The sequence below is a fragment of the Scyliorhinus torazame genome, chromosome 6, assembly GCF_047496885.1.
Source record: "Scyliorhinus torazame isolate Kashiwa2021f chromosome 6, sScyTor2.1, whole genome shotgun sequence".
NCBI classification, from domain to species: Eukaryota; Metazoa; Chordata; class Chondrichthyes; order Carcharhiniformes; family Scyliorhinidae; genus Scyliorhinus; species Scyliorhinus torazame.
The window spans coordinates 141,363,637-141,381,301 of NC_092712.1; the positions used below are offsets into that span (position 1 = coordinate 141,363,637).

General features: G+C 49.2%; 1 protein-coding gene across 5 annotated transcripts in view; it reads right to left on the reverse strand.

Moving 5' to 3' along the window:
• LOC140425043 (tensin-3-like) overlaps nt 1-17,665 on the reverse strand; it is a 666,087-nt gene that overhangs the window by 17,348 nt on the left and 631,074 nt on the right. For all 5 annotated transcript variants that reach the window (XM_072508833.1, XM_072508834.1, XM_072508832.1 and 2 more), the window contains 3 exons: nt 14,488-15,170; nt 4,729-4,827; nt 1,155-1,286 (listed from right to left, as the gene is read on the reverse strand). In XM_072508833.1, the coding sequence (XP_072364934.1) occupies nt 1,155-1,286; nt 4,729-4,827; nt 14,488-15,170 (914 nt within the window). The remainder of the gene's footprint in view (nt 1-1,154; nt 1,287-4,728; nt 4,828-14,487; nt 15,171-17,665) is intronic.

The following is a 17,665-nucleotide window of genomic DNA, read 5'->3' on the forward strand; positions in this document are numbered from 1 at the left end:
TGCCCTAGGGAGGGTGAACTCTTCCTCTTCGTGCGCGAGGCTCAGCCTCATACAGTTTAAGGTGCTGCACAGGGCACACTGACCGGGACAAGGATGAGCCGGTTCTTTGGGGGAAGAGGACAGGTGTGTTAGGTGCTCAGGGAAACCAGCAAATCACACCCATATGTTCTGGGCATGCACAGCGCTGGAGGAATTTTGGAAGGGCGTGGCGAGGACGGTGTTGGGGGTGGTAGGATCCAGGGTCAAGCCAGGCTGGGGGCTCGCAATATTTGGAGTTGCAGGGGAGCCGGGAGTGCAGGAGACGAAAGAGGCCGGTATTCTGGCCTTTGCGTCCCTGGTAGCCCGGCGAAAGATTCTTCTTCAGTGGAGGGATGCGAGGCCCCCAAGCGTGGAAACCTGGATCAACGATATGGCAGGGTTTATTAAATTGGAGAGGGTGAAATTTGCCTTAAGGGGATCAGTACAAGGGTTCTTTAGGCGGTGCCAACCGTTCTTAGACTTCCTGACAGAACGGTAGACAATGGTCAGCATCAGCAACCCGGGGGTTGGGGGGGTTTCTATTTTATTTTTGTTTATTTACCCTGGGGGATCTGAGGGGTGTATATATTTGCTATGTTTGCTTTGTGTTAACTCGGGGTGTTAATTTTTTTATTTCTGTATAGGGGGTAGGGGGGCACGGGGGTTGTTTTACTTTGTTCCGTATTTAATTCTATTGGGTTCCTTTTTCATTGTTGTTGATATTTTGTGAAAACCCTAATAAAAATTATTTTTAAAAAAAGGAAATGTCTCTCCAGTACCTTGATGTATATACACTTCCCCAGTTTTTTCCCCCCCACATCTTGTTTTTTTTCTTTACTCATTAGTTACTTTATTTTGCTAACTATATAGCATTGTCAGTTTTATCTTGTATGTACTATCTTCTCATTTGTTTTTCTTCTGTATTTTTTCTTTTTTTTGTGTACACCTGTGAATATACTGTGTTCGAAAACCCAATAAATAACATTTATAAAAAATTGTCTCAACATTAATTCTCTGATGTCACCAATGCCGCAACTTAGCCATTTTGCGACATTAAAGGCACTTTGCAAACTCCAAGGTGTTGATGAAATACAAAGACACAGTTTATGTGGAAGCCATTTTGAAACATGAAATACCTTTCTTGCTTTGTTGAAGCACAGAAGCTGGAGGTGTGGCGACTTTCATTGCCAATCCATAGGCACCTCGGAAAGAGTGGCTGTCTCGAACAATGAATGATCCTGGCTCTTTGTCCTTTAGTAACGCAATGGCTGCAGATAGAATGGCTTCTCGTTAATAATTAAATTAGAGAAGATTCACAGAAAGTGGCTTGTTTTCCAAGATTGTACTGAAGAATTCTGGTAGGAATTCATATAAAAAAGTCTTCACATTGTTTCACGTCAGATTTCAAATATACAGTATGTGTTAACAATGAACACTTCTCCTCTGCAATTTCCATTAACTTACATTGAAACTTGTGGAGAAACTGATTATTTATTATTTATTTAAAAATATATATTTTTTATCAAGGGTTTTCATAAAATATCAATAACAAAATGAAAAAAAGAACCCAGCAGGGTTAAGTACAAAACACAGTCTAAAAAAGCAACCCTCCATACCCCCCTCCCTCCTGTACATAAATAATAAATTAACATTAACACCCCGACTTAACACAACAGGTATATACACCCCCTCAGACCCTTCAGTGTAAATAACAAAAACAAAAATAAAGTACCCCCCACCCCCACCCCCCGAGTTGCTGCCGCCATTGACCAATGTCTACCGTTCTGCCGGGAAGTCTAAGAACGGTTGCCACTGCCTAAAGAACCCTTGTACCGACCCTCTCGAGGCGAATTTCACCCTCTCCAATTTAATGAACCCTGCCACATCGCTGATTCAGGATTCCACGCTTGGGGACCTCGCATCCTTCCACTGAAGAAGAATCCATCGCCGGGCTACCAGGGACGCAAAGGCCAGAATGCCAGCCTCTTTTGCCTCCTGCACTCCCGGCTCCTCTGCTATCCCAAATATTGCGAGCCCCCAGCCCGGTTTGACCCTGGATCCTACCACCCTTCTGCCTCGACCGATTCTCCATCTCCTCGAACCGCTCCTGCCATTTCTTGTGGAGCGCCTCGTGCGCCTCCACCTTTACCGCCAGGCCTAAGATCTCGTCCTCATTGTCAGAGATCTTTTGTCGAGCCTCTCGGATCACCACCCCCTGGGCCGTCTGTGACTCCAGCAGCTTATCAATAGAAACCTTCATCGGCTCTAGCACGTCTGTTTTAATCTCTCTGAAGCAGCGCTGGATACCCTCCTGCTGCTCCTCCGCCCACTGCATCTTCGCTGCCTGGTCTCCGCCCGCCGCCATTTTGTCCTTCTTCCCTCGCACCTTCTTCGGGTCCACCACCACCTTTTTTGTCGCCCCGCTCCTAGTTGAAGCCATATACTGACGGGTAGCTGTTATAGACTCCTTCCCACACCAGGAAACGTCAAAAAAGTGCCATTGGGGGCCCTGATGAGAGCCCAAAAGTCAGTTTTTGCGGGAGCCGCCGAATGTGCGACTTAGCTCCGCATAGCCGCAACCGGAAGTCTGGAAACTGATTATTTTTAAGCACAAAACATTCACAGTTGACAAAGTGTGGACCTTTGATTCTGACATTAGTGTTGAGATACATCCATCACTGATGGTAATAATAGTAATAATAATCTTTATTGTCACAAGTAGGCTTACATTAACACTGCAATGAAGTTACTGTGAAAAGTCCCCAGTCGCCACATCCCGGCGCCTGTTCAGGTCTACGGAGGGAGAATTCAGAATTACCTAACAGCATGTCTTTTGGGACTTGTGGGAGGAAACCGGAGCACCCGGAGGAAACCCACGCAGACACAGGGAGAACATGCCGACTCCACACAGACAGTGAGCCAAGCCAGGAATCGAACCTGGGACCCTGGAAATGTGAAACAACAGTGCTACCCACTGTGCTACTGTGCCTAATACTGTTAAGGCTTGAAAGAATCTGGATGATGCCATCTGATTATAATATTAACCGTAGGTATCTGCACTATCAGGGATATAATTCAGGTGATCACCATCGCAGAGTTCTATGGATAGATTTGTCCCCTTTTATCTCCAAATCATGGGAGGTGGGGGAGATTCTCCCCTACCCAGCGGGGCGGGGGATCCCGGCGCTGAGGAATGGCGTGAACCATTCAGGTGTCGGGCTGCCCCAAGGGTGCGGAATCCTCTGCACCTTCAGGAGCTAGGCCCGCCCCGTAGTGGTTTGCAACCTGCTGGCCGGCGAGAAAGAGGCTCGGCCGGCAGGCGCGAGATGGCGCATGCGAGGGAGCACCAGCGTGTGCTGTCGTCACCACCGCTCATGCGCAGAGGGCTTTGTTTACGCACCGGCAATGGCGGACTGGTAATGCCTGCGGTGCGGAACAATAGAGTGCTCCCACGGCACAGGCCCGCCCACGGATCGGTGGGCCCCGATCGTGGGCCAGGCCACCGTGGGGGCACCTCCTGGGGCCAGATCCCCCCGCGCCCCCCCAAGAACCCTGGATGCTGCCCGCGCCGCCAAGGTCCCGCCGGTAATGACCTACTCCAATTTACGCTGGCGGGACTGGCAGAAAACGGGCGGGACTACGGCCCATCGTGGGCTGGTGGATTTGGGCGGCCCCGGGGCCCATTGAGTCGCGCCGTTACCCGCCATTCTCCGAGGCGGGCGGCGCGCTTCATGCCGGACCAATTTTTTGGGGGGCGAAGAATTTGGAGGACGGTGGGGGCGGGATTCACGCCGACCCCCGGCGATTCTCTGACCCGGCGAGGTGTCGGAGAATCCCGCCCCATATTTGCAGAGACAGACATAAACCAGGGGCGGGATTCTCCGATATCGGCGCGATGTCCGCCGACCGGCGCCAAAAACGGCGCGAATCATTCTGGATTTGCGCCGCCCCAAAGGTGCCGAGGTCTCCGCATCTTGAGGGGCCGAGCCCTCACCTTGTGGGGCTAGGCCAGAGCCGGACTGATTTCCGCTCCGCCAGCTGGCGGGAAAGGCCTTTGGTGCCCCGCCAGCTGGCGCGAAACTGACTTTGTCGGGCGGCGCATGCGCGGTGGCGTCAGCGGCCGCTCACGGCATCCCCGCGCATGCGCAGTGGAGGGGGTCTCTTCCGCCTCCGCATTGGTGGAGACCATGGCGAAGGCGGAAGGAAAAGAGTGCCCCCACTGCACAGGCCCGCCTGCGGATCAGTGGGCCCCGATCGCGGGCCAGGCCACCGTGGGGGCACCTCCGGGGCCAGATCGCCCCCCTCCCAGGACCCCGGAGCCCGCCCGCGCCGCCGTGTCCCGCCATCCCCTGCGCATGCGTGGGGATGACGTCAGCAGCCGCTGATACTCCCGCGCATGCGCGGACCCACGTCGCCCGGCAAAGACCTTTCGGCCCCGGCTGGCGTGGCGCCAAAGGCCTTTCCCGCCAGCCGGTGGAGCGGAAACCGCTCCGGCGCGGGCCTAGCCCCTCAAGGTGAGGGCTTGGCCCCTAAAGGTGCGGAACCCCCCGCCCCGCCGGGTAGGGGAGAATCCTGCCCAAGATCTGTCATGCTACTATTAATACCTTTACTTTTACATTTACTGGAACATTTCCACTGGGGCAGTTCACAATAACAAAGATTTTTTCACATATTCAGAATTGATTGAAACAGAATGTGTCTCTCCCTCACCTTGTTCACGTGATATCTCTGGCTTATACCAAAATTTGGATGTGTCTTGCACGAATTTTACTGTGACATGTTTGTCAGATGAGAAAGCAGTGTCTGTAACTAGAGGTTAACAAAAATCAATGCATGAAAATGTACCACTTTCAACGTTAAGTTCCAACTCTAGAATTGCAAAAATGAACGCACAATATGACAGTCAAAACAATTAGATGGATCTATTTTACAACACAATTCACAAAATCATGAATGGTGAAATGATGAAAGTTATCGATCTGAAATGTTGACCAAGATTTAATCATTAGTGTGTTGTTCCCAATGCCGTAACTAGACCTGTGCTCCATTTTCACACTATATTTTTCCCGTTTCCGATGCAAGTATAATTAAAATTCGCAGTGCCAGCAGCATGCATGTAAACATGTGCGATTTCGCAGTAGAGCAATCTTACCATTAGTAAATCATAGATTATCATAGAATTTACAGTGCAGAAGGAGGCCATCCGGCCCATCAAGTCTGCACCGGCTCCTGGAAAGAGCACCCTACCCAAGGTCAACACCTCCACCCTATCCCCATAACCCAGTAACCCCACCCAACACTAAGGGCAATTTTGGACACTAAGGGCAATTTACCACGGCCAATCCACCTAACCTGCACATCTTTGGACTTTGGGAGGAAACCGGAGCACCCGGAGGAAACCCACGCACACACGGGGAGGATGTGCAGACTCCGCACAGACAGTGACCCATACCGGAATCGAACCTGGGACCCTGGAGCTATCCACAATGCTACCGTGCTGCCCCGTTAAGCCCTCTGTCAGCTGTCAATATTGCAGCTATGGGTGGGCTATGAAATAGCCTCCTTGATCAAACAGGGAGACTCAGGAGGGACGTCCGGGTGCGGCGATGACCAGCTGAGTCGCACGTTTCGGCAGCTCCCTGTGAAACGGACTTTTGGGCTCTTGATAGGAGCCCCAACGGCAATTTTAACGGCTGAAAACACCGTGCGGTAAACCAGAAGGGTGTTCCCCCTGGACACGGATGGAAAAAGGAGAGGAAAGTGGCCGGATTGCAGCGGATCCTTTGGAACAACGGCAAGGAAGGCAAGCAGAAACCAAGATGGCGTCGGAAGGTGGCAGTTTCATTTGGGGCCCTGAACAACAAGAGTTTTTGAAACGCTGCGTGGAGGAGATAAAAAAGGAAATGAAGAAAGAGTTGTTGGCCCCGATATTACAGGCGATTGAAGGGCTGAAAGAGGAACAAAAGACCCAGGAGCAGGAGCTTCGGGTCGTGAAGGCGAAAGCAGCAGAGAATGAAAACGATATACAGGGTCTGGTGGTGAAGTCGGAGATACAGGAGGCACACCAGAAACGATCTGTGGAGAGGTTGGAGGCACTGGAAAATAACGCAAGGAGGAACAACTTGAGGATTCTTGGCCTTCCTGAAGGTGTGGAGGGGGCGGACGTCGGGGCATATGTGAGCACGATGCTGCACTCGTTAATGGGAGTGGAGGCCCCGACGGGTCCGTTGGAGGTGGAGGGAGCATACCGAGTTATGGTGCGAGGATCGAGAGCAGGAGAAGCTCCCAGAGCCATAGTGGTGAGATTTCTCCGTTTTAAGGATAGAGAAATGGTCCTTAGATGGGCGAAGAAAACTCGGTGTAGTAAATGGGAGAACGCGGTGATCCGCGTCTATCAAGATTGGAGTGCGGAGGTGGCGAGAAGGAGGGCGAGCTTTAATCGGGCCAAAGCGGTACTTCACAAAAAAAAGATAAAGTTTGGAATGCTGCAACCGGCAAGACTGTGGGTCACATATCAAGGGAGGCACCACTACTTTGAGACGGCGGATGAAGCGTGGACTTTTATTGTAGAAGAAAAATTGGAATGATTGGACTACGAAAATGAACGTTTGGACAAAGTGGTGGGACGAGTGGGGGGGGGGGCGAAGAGGGATTGTATGATTAATCCTGCGGTATGGTAACTTTTCTTTCTCCCACAGGTGGTGATGGGGGGAGGTGGGGAGGGAGAGGAGATGGGGCGTTGGCCATGGGAGGCGGGGCCGAGGGAGAGGCGCGGGCTTGGTTCCCGCGCTATGATAATTATGGCGGGAATAGAGAAGCAGGAAGGAGGGGGCGCCGCACGGGGCGAGCTGTGATCACGGGGGGAAGCCGAGGTCAGCCAGAGTTTGCTGACTTCTGGGAGCAACATGGGGGGAGTAATTACGCTAGCGGGGGGTCTAGCGGGGGGGGGGGGGGGGGAGGGGGGAATTACTGGGTTGCTGCTGCTGGGGAAAGGGGGGAGTGGGTACGGGAAAGGATGGGCGGGGGGGCACCGTCTGGGAGAAATACAGCTGCGTGGGAACTGGGCGAGAAGCTGGAAAAAGATGATGGCTAACCGGCAAGGGGGTGGGGGGGGGGGGTGGGAAGCCCCCCAACTCGGCTGATCACGTGGAACGTGAGGGGGCTTAACGGGCCGATAAAGAGGGCACGAGTACTCGCACACCTTAAGAAACTTAAAGCAGATGTGGTCATGTTACAGGAAACGCACCTGAAACTGATAGATCAGGTTAGGTTGCGCAAAGGATGGGTAGGGCAGGTGTTCCATTCGGGGCTGGATGCGAAAAACAGGGGGGTGGCTATATTAGTGGGGAAGCGGGTAATGTTCGAGGCAAAGACTATAGTGGCGGATAACGGGGGCAGATACGTGATGGTGAGTGGCAAATTACAGGGAGAGATGGTGGTGTTGGTAAACGTGTATGCCCCGAATTGGGACGATGCCAATTTTATGAGGCGAATGCTAGGACGCATCCCAGACCTAGAGACCGGAAAGCTGATAATGGGGGGAGACTTTAACACGGTGTTGGAACCAAGGCTGGATAGGTCGAAGTCCAGGACTGGTAGGAGGCCGGCAGCAGCCAAGGTGCTTAAGGATTTTATGGAGCAGATGGGAGGGGTGGACCCGTGGAGATTCAGTAGACCTAGGAGTAAGGAGTTCTCGTTTGTCTCCTGTGTCCATAAAGTCTATTCACGCATAGACTTTTTTGTGTTGGGTAGGGCATTGATCCCGAGGGTGAGGGGAACGGAATATACGGCTATAGCCATTTCGGATCATGCCCCACACTGGGTAGACTTGGAGATAGGGGAGGAAACAAGAGGGCGTCCACCCTGGAGAATGGACATGGGACTAATGGCGGATGAGGGGGTGTGCTTAAGGGTGAGGGGATGCATTGAAAAGTACTTGGAACTCAATGATAATGGGGAGGTTCAGGTGGCAGTGGTCTGGGAGGCGTTGAAGGCGGTGGTTAGGGGGGAGCTGATATCAATAAGGACACATAAAGGGAAGCAGGAGAGTAAGGAACGGGAGCGGTTGTTGCAAGAACTTTTGAGGGTGGACAGACAGTATGCGGAAGCACCGGAGGAGGGACTGTATAGGGAAAGGCAAAGGCTGCATGTGGAATTTGACTTGCTGACCACAGGCACTGCAGAGGCACAATGGAGGAAGGCACAGGGTGTACAGTATGAATATGGAGAGAAGGCGAGCAGATTGCTGGCACACCAATTGAGGAAAAGGGGAGCAGCGAGGGAAATAGGGGGGGTGAGAGACGAAGATGGAGAGACGGAGCGGGGAGCGGAGAGAGTGAATGAAGTGTTTAAGACATTTTATAAAAAATTGTATGAAGCTCAACCCCCGGATGGGAGGGAGAGAATGATGGAGTTTTTGGATCGGCTGGAAATTCCCAAGGTGGAAGAGCAGGAAAGGATGGGATTGGGAGCACAGATCACGGTAGAAGAAGTGGTGAAAGGAATTAGGAACATGCAGACGGGAAAGGCCCCGGGACCGGACGGATTCCCAGTTGAATTTTACAGAAAATATTTGGACTTGCTCGCCCCGCTACTGACGAGGACCTTTAACGAGGCAAAGGAAAGGGGACAACTGCCCCCGACTATGTCAGAAGCAACGATATCGCTTCTTTTAAAGAAGGAAAAGGATCCGCTACAATGCGGGTCCTACAGACCAATCTCCCTCCTCAATGTAGATGCCAAGATATTGGCCAAGGTAATGGCAATGAGAATAGAGGAATGTGTCCCGGGGGTGGTTCATGAGGACCAAACTGGGTTTGTGAAGGGGAGACAGTTGAACACGAACATACGGAGGTTGCTAGGGGTAATGATGATGGCCCCACCAGAGGGTGAAACGGAGATAGTAGTGGCGATGGATGCCGAGAAAGCATTTGATAGAGTGGAGTGGGATTATCTGTGGGAGGTGTTGAGGAGATTTGGGTTCGGAGAGGGGTATGTTAGATGGGTGCAGCTGTTGTATAGGGCCCCAGTGGCGAGTGTGGTCACGAATGGACGGGGATCGGCATATTTTCGGAACCATAGAGGGACAAGGCAGGGATGTCCTCTGTCCCCATTACTGTTTGCACTGGCGATTGAGCCCCTGGCGATAGCGCTGAGAGGTTCCAAGGGATGGAGGGGAATACTTAGGGGAGGAGAAGAACACCGGGTATCTTTATATGCGGATGATCTGCTACTATATGTGGCGGATCCAGCGGAGGGGATGCCAGAAATAATGCGGATACTTGGGGAGTTTGGGGATTTTTCAGGGTATAAATTGAACATGGGGAAGAGTGAGCTGTTTGTGGTGCATCCAGGGGAGCAGAGTAGAGAAATAGAAGACCTACCGTTGAGGAAGGTAACAAGAGACTTTCGTTACCTGGGGATCCAGATAGCTAAGAATTGGGGCACATTGCACAGGCTAAATTTGACGCGGTTGGTGGAACAGATGGAGGAAGATTTCAAGAGATGGGATATGGTAGCATTGTCAATGGCAGGGAGGGTGCAGGCGGTTAAGATGGTGGTCCTCCCGAGATTCCTCTTTGTGTTTCAGTGTCTCCCGGTGGTGATCACGAAGGCTTTTTTCAAAAGGATAGAAAAGAGTATCATGGGTTTTGTTTGGGCCGGGAAGACTCCGAGAGTGAGGAAGGGATTCTTACAGCGTAGTAGGGATAGGGGGGGGCTGGCACTACCGAGCCTAAGTGAGTATTATTGGGCCGCTAATATTTCAATGGTGAGTAAGTGGATGGGAGAGGAGGAAGGAGCGGCGTGGAAGAGATTAGAGAGGGCGTCCTGTAGGGGGACCAGCCTGCAGGCTATGGTGACAGCCCATTGCCGTTCTCACCAAGGAACTATACCACGAGTCCGGTGGTGGTAGCTACACTGAAGATTTGGGGACAGTGGAGACGACATAGGGGAAAGACCGGAGCACTGGGGGGGTCCCCGATAAGAAACAACCATAGGTTTGCCCCGGGGGGAATGGATGGGGGATATGGAATGTGGCAAAGAGCAGGTATAACGCAATTGAAAGATCTATTTGTGGATGGGAAGTTTGCGAGTCTGGGAGCGCTGACCGAGAAATATGGGTTGCCCCAAGGGAATGCATTCAGGTACATGCAATTGAGGGCTTTTGCGAGGCAACAGGTGAGGGAATTCCCGCAGCCCCCGACACAAGAGGTGCAGGACAGAGTCATCTCAAAGAAATGGGTGGGGGACGGTAAGGTGTCGGATATATATAGGGAAATGAGAGACGAAGGGGAGACTATGATGGACGAACTAAAAGGGAAATGGCAAGAGGAGCTAGGGGAGGAGATTGAGGAGGGGATGTGGGCAGATGCCCTAAACAGGGTAAACTCATCGTCCTCGTGCGCCAGGCTAAGCCTGATTCAGTTTAAGGTATTACACAGGGCACATATGACTGGAACACGGCTCAGTAAATTTTTTGGGGTGGAGGATAGGTGTGCGAGGTGCTCGAGAAGCCCAGCGAATCATACCCATATGTTTTGGTCATGCCCGGCACTACAGGGGTTTTGGATGGGGGTGACAAAGGTGCTTTCGAAAGTAGTAGGAGTCCGGGTCGAACCAAGCTGGGGGTTGGCTATATTTGGGGTTGCACAAGAGCCGGGAGTGCAGGAGGCGAAAGAGGCCGATGTTTTGGCCTTTGCGTCCCTAGTAGCCCGGCGCAGAATATTGCTAATGTGGAAAGAAGCCAAGCCCCCGGGGGTGGAGACCTGGATAAATGATATGGTGGGGTTCATAAAGTTAGAGCGGATTAAGTTCGTCCTAAGGGGGTCGGCTCAAGGGTTTACTAGGCGGTGGCAACCGTTCGTCGAATATCTTGCGGAAAGATAGATAGGGGAGAACAAAGAAGGCAGCAGCAGCGGCCCAGGACTTGGGGGGGGGGGGGGGGGGGTGGCCTGAGACAAGGCAGTTGCCAATTAGGGCTAGTTTTTATTTTTTGTTATTTAATATTTATTTATTTGTTGTTGTTTTTGTTTAAATTTAAAAAGGTCATTATTATCTGTATTGCTACAATGTTGTGTAAAGGATGCACAATGTACTGTGTTGGTTGACCAAAAATTTTCAATAAAATATTATTTAAAAAAAAAAAACAGGGAGACTCAGCATTATGTCCAAAACTTTCCTTGCCAACTCCTCTTCCATTAACACAAGACACATCGAGAGCACAAAGGTGTCACGGGTGTTTTTTCCAAATTAATTTCTCATGCACATATTTCACATTACATTGTATGTGCAATATTATTATTTGTTGAAACTAGCTTGGTCAGAGAGAAAAATGTACTGGCACGCCTCATGGTTGGCATGTTTTGATGGTTATAGGGAAGTGAGGGACATTTTCTATTTTGTGGAGGAAATAATTTTTTTTTGGTTTACTCTTTATCGAATGTTCACGTTATCGCCCAGTGTTGCACTCGCTACTCTGTGGGACATGACTGAACTCGCAGGCTCAGTCGACCCTCCCTTTTATGCATTGCAAAGAACTTTATCTGGGATCACTCTCAGTGGGGATAATTGAAATGTTATAGGTGAACCAAAAACCCTATAAGGACTCTGCCAGCTCACACTGCGAGATGGACACACATTTGGACAATATTGACACTGCCCTTTAGACCCCTTATTTTCTTACCTTGACCAGCTGTTCCTAACCCCCCCCCCCCCCCCCCCCCCCCCAACCGCCACGCACAAACACACCCAAGTCCCTTCCCACTTCACTCCTCCATGCTCCTAACCCCAGTGCACAACCCCCCACACCAGTGACTCACCTTAGTTGTTTCCGAGCGCCCATAGAAGCTGCCATTTTCCTGCCCCTTATGTTGTGCCATAAAATTAAACAAGGAGTACTACTAGCCTGACAAACAACTGCATGAAGCAAACTGGTGCACAGCACCAATAAACGATCACCATCGGAGTGCCATGAGATTCTCGTGCACCGCTAAAGTACTACTTTTGAGATAAAGTTATGAAAAACTGTTTGACATTAATGAATATTCATGGCGTGCAAAGGTCTTACAAGAATGAACACACCACAGGCCAGCGTAATATCCAACATATCACAAAAATACTGCTGGCTTTATCTCTGCATCTCAACCCACTGTTAAGAAATTGAAATCTAACATCCCACTGAATTAAGTCACCCTGTGCGACATGTCTCCTGCTCATGGGCTTCACAAAACCTCCCCCTTTTCTTTCTCCATGGATACTGTCAGATCTGCTGAATATTTCCAGCATTTTCAGTTATTAATCAGGAAATCATATCTTAACAGCATTAAAGAAATAAACACTTTAAATTATTTTCATAATTCTTTAGCCTTATTTAACTCTAACAAATAATTACCCATGTGGCATCAACACACATGGATATTAATTATTTTGGACTTCATAACTATCATTAGATCATTTCATGAGCAACAGGAAACATTCAGATTGATATTATGAACAGATTTATAAATTATTGTAAAATATAAACATTTATTTACCCATGAGTAGCTGAGCCTTGCAAACCAGGACAGCCCACATACAGCCACTATTTTATGTTGCATTATTTGATCTCAACCAGGACAATAAAAGGGCTTTGAAAATTAGCCTTATACCCATTGAATTAAGGAGGGAAGCACCTAACCACTGTTCTCTCTCACTATCCTTCCCCTTGAAAGTATATTTGGATTTTCAGCCAGGAAAAGACAGGCTTGAAGATTCTTCTAATGCTCAATGTTAGGGCTTGCACATAAATAACAACCATATAAACAGGATGAGGATTCCAGGCATCCTGAAAACATAGCCCAACAAGGAGTCATAGTTTCTGGAGACAAAGAAGTGGAAATGGAGAAAAATAATATAGAGGTCAAACTGACAATGCAGAATGATGAGCATAAATATTACAGCAACAATGCCATGGTAGAGACAGAACATAATACTAGAAACAAATTAAGATCATATTTCTGTTATGTTGTGATGCAGCTTTTGGTCCTGAAAATCACAGTAACAAAACAGCCAATTATTTTACACTGGAGTGGTGTTTCAATCTTGTGTCAGGCAGCACAGCACACCTTGCCACGTTTCAAAGTTTTAACGCTTCAGGTTAAACCAGATGCAGCATCCGTACTGAGAAACCCTTATGGTCCAAATTTAACACCAATCAGGTATCTTTCCCTTGCTCAGCTAATGCTTTGAGGAATTAGATTGACTTATCTGCCTTCAAAATACCCTTTTTAAAAAATGCACTCCAAATCTGAATGATGGAGTAGATAAAAGCAAAATAAAAAAATGTTTAGGACTGGTTATTTTAGGTTAACTGTCAAAAACTCCAAGCTCAGACAGTTTTGATGACGGTATGGGTATCGACCAGAAACATGAACTTGTCCATCATTTTACTAATTCTGAATTGCGATTGCTAAGAGCCGCCAAAAAGAATCTCTTGGATCATTCCGCACCCCATTAGATGTAACCCCCATCTTTGGGTCTGGTTTTTTTTCCTTTTAGCCACAGAAATTCCCCACGCAGAGGGTGAGATTCTAGAGTAAATATTCTTATAATTTGCCGCAATTGGAAACACCTGCTTCCTCAGACAATCGATATTAAAATATCAAGAACCACCCTTGGTGTTGAAGAGGATACACACTTGGGAGTCTAATCCTTAACTAGCAGAAAGCAATCACATAGCATGTTTCACTTAAATAAACCTACCATCTCAGAGTTGCAACTACTTTAGATCCAGCTCTACACATGACAAAACAAAATGCATAACAGCTAGCAAATATCTACAAATTCTGTGGTAATGTCACTGTACTAATGTCAATGCCTCAAACTTGCAAGATCATTGGTACTCCTGCAAATCTTAAACAGCTCCTAACCTGGGCTCACATTTAAAACAATTGCAGTACTTTATGGTGAACGCAAGGATCAGCAATGAGTGTTACGTCTCAACAGACTTGATTGGGAAAGCATAGCAAAGATTGAAAATAATTGTCCCCTTTTTGGGTTCCAGCCCTGTTTAATTGCTGTCAATGAAATATATTTGGGGAAACAAGAAAGCAAGGCAAATGAAATCATGGTGCTCAATGCCCCTGTTATATTACAATAGTGCTGTTGATGACAGCCAGGACAGCAACTATGTAATGTAAACAAGGTGAATCTGCTGCCTCCATAAGAGGTGGATTTCTGTCTGTGGGTGGTCTGTGTGTTCAGCATGTGGCTTTCCAATAGCTGTTCTTTATAAGCCTTACAAGGAAAAAGACGGTACCCACAATGAAAGTCATTTATATTCCTTTTCTCTGTATTAAATCTCTGCAAACACAATTGGATGGCAAAAGTCAAGTATTTAAATAAAAGGATCATTCATTTTCTGTAAATACGATTGGGTATGGAATCCTTTAAACGACTCAATATTGGACAAACAAAAATCACCGCAATTACCTTGTACAACAGAAGTATTTACGACTTTTGAAAATTCGGGAAGTACACTGGGGAATGGAATGCTGATTGTACTTCCGCTGTGGGGACTTGAAAAGCCACTTGAAGCTGGTGAGATGGAGGTAAATGAATGATCTCCCTCAGAAATCCTTTTCTTTTCTGGCAGTGGAGGATGCACATTCAAACTCAAAGCATCATTCATTAGTGTTGCATTGCTTTGTGCCTGCCCACTAACTGCTGTAAGCACTCTCTCTTGCAGACTACCATTACCCAGGAAACCAGTCGCTGGGGAGTTCATATTTGTAGCAGTGTTGCTTGATCCTGTAGAAAGACTGGATAGTATGGCTTTTTCCCCATCGTACCGAGGTCCACTGTTGACACTGTAATGCAGGTAACCCTGGTTACTGGAATCAGCAGCCAATGGATGCAACATACGTGTTCCTGCAGCACCATCTTGTTGGAGATTTGAAGTGAGGCTCTCAGAATTACTCATGTGAATAGAGTGGTTGTTAGGAGAGACAACCTGCGATTCCAGAGAAGGAAACTGTGACAGGATAGAGACCTCAAGTGATGGACTTCCTGAGTTGACACCAAACTTTGAGGAGCTAAGGTAGCTTTCTGTTGATCTGCTTCCTCCAGTTATTGGTGGCTCTCCTTTCTGAGCATTCTCCGACCAGGCAGATGGGCTATTGGGGAGAAAATAAATAAAGTACAAAAAAAAACTTTATTAGAACATAAAACCAGTACAAAACCTCTCTTATTCGCGCCTCTTCAAATTTTGAAGAGCTGAATCATTTCCTCACTCCAGCACTGCATTAGTGAGCATCCTATTTTGTGAAGCATTGTTAAAATCTACCAGTAAAATGAATGAAAACCACGTCTGAAAATTCATCTTATTGATCTATCCAGTGTTTTAGCCACCAGGGGCGGGATTCTCCCCTACCCGGTGGGACGGGGGGTCCCGGCGGGATGGAGTGGCGTGAACCACTCCGGCGTCGGGCCGGCCCAAAGGTGTCCGCACCTTTAGGGGCCAAGCCTTCACCTTGAGGGGCTAGGCCTGCGCCAGAGTGGTTGGCGCGCCGCCAGCCGATGGGAAAGGCCTTTGGCGCCATACTAGCCGGGGCCGAAAGGACTTCGCCGGGCGGCGGACGTCCGCGCGTGCGCGGGAGCGTCAGCGGCTGCTGACATCAACCCCATGCAAGCGCAGAGGGGGGTGTCTCTTCCGCATCGGCCATGGTGAAGACTGTTGTTGAGGCGGAGGGAAAAGAGTGCCCCCGCGGCACAGGCCCGCCCGCTGATCGGTGGGCCCCGCTAGTGGGCCAGGCCACCGTGGGGGCACTCCCCGGGGCCAGATCGCCCTGCGTCCCCCCCCCTCCCCCCAAAGGACACCGGAGCCCGCCCGCGCCGCCTAGTCCCGCCGGGAAGAGAGGTGGTTTGATCCTCGCCGGTGGGACAGGCATTCCAGCAGCGGGACTTGGGCCCATCGCGGACCGGAGAATCGCGGCGGGGGGTGCTCGCCGACCGGCACGGCGCGATTCCCGCCCCCGCCGAATATCCGGTGCGGGAGAATTCAGCAACCGGCGGGATTCACGCCAGCCCCAGGGGATTCTCCGACCCGGCGGGGGGTCGGTGAATCCCGCCCCAGGTTTGAGTATTGCGGTTTACATGACAATTCATATCCACTTCATTTTCAAAAAAAGCTTAACATCTCATTCACAGTTTAATCACTGATAAAATTCAGCCTCCTACGTGTAGAGTATAAATCTAAATCTTTTGATCAGGAACAAATCAATTGAAAGTTTGAAAAAATATTTAACAGACATGCGCTATCTAATTTTGCAGAATTACCATTAGCTCTCATTGCATCTCAGAATCTGGAATTTGCAAGTGATCAGCTCAATCTAGTGTTGTAATAATGGTAAATTCTGACCACCAGCATATAGGTGCAAAGAATCCAGACAAATCTCCTGATTGGACATTGTTTTTATATTTAGTATTGTCTATTCTCAAACTGCACCATTAAAATGGATTGCAAGTCATACTTAAAAATTAAACTACAGTCATTTTGGATGAAGGACAATTTGATTGGTTTCCTCTTTCTTCAGAGTTTAGACCAGGGGTGTGATTTAATGGGAAAAAAGGTTCCGTTTTGGGTTCGTTTAGTGCCGTGTTTCTCGGTGCTATCATCAAACAGGACTCTGTTTTTTTGGCTTCGGTGAGGAAGGCCCCGCTGAGGCCCACTTACCTTCGGGGCACCATTTTTAAATGTTACCCTGAACTCTGGACTCCTCCATCGCAGCCTTCGGACCCCTCTCAACCCCTCAACTTACATATTGGGGGGGGTCCTCGAGCCCCACTCACCCTACTTCATAAGGGCGGTGCACCCCGGGCCTGATCCCTGGCAGTGCCAACCTTGCACCCAGCATCTAGGCACTGCCAGCCTGGAACTGCCAAGGCACCCTGGCAATACCAGGGTGGCAATGCCAGACTGCCTGGTGGCAGTGCCATAGCATCAGGCTAGCAGTGTCAAGGTGCCCAGTTGGCAGGGGGAGTGCCTAGGTACTGCCCTTCCCAGAGCCTGAGCTCAGGGGGACCTTTGATGGCATGGTAGACCCCCACCTCCCCCCCAAGTGCCGTTACATCTGGTCCACGTTTGTGGTCTCCCATGCAAGGGCGTTCAATATGGGCATTAGAATCCGACACATATATATTTAAGTGAACCTAATTGTTCACTTAAATATACAAATCTGGATCGACCCAGTGAGGTCGAGATCCAGATCGCAATGTCTCGCAAGATCTCGTTATATCTCACGAGGTGTCCTGAGCGTCACAAATCTCGCTAGAGGCCTCTTGCAAGATTTAGCGGCCTCACTGTGTCTTAAGTCGGGTACAACAAGGCCGTTCAATTGGGCCCCAGCATAATGCAGAATGCTGGCTACCTAAATGAAATCCTATCAATGTTTTGTTGCAGCCGTCACCACTTGAAGTTCCACATGATTTGAAAATTGCTGTCTCCTGCTGTCCTCTCTCACACCTAGCACTTGTGTTGCCACGTCTTGGCTCAAAATGTTACACTCTCTTTGTAGGGCTTGTCAGTTCTTCCGCCACTGACAGGAGTCCCAGTGTCCTGGGTTCAAACACTAGACTTGGTTAGTAAGCATGGAATAGAGAAGAAAACTTG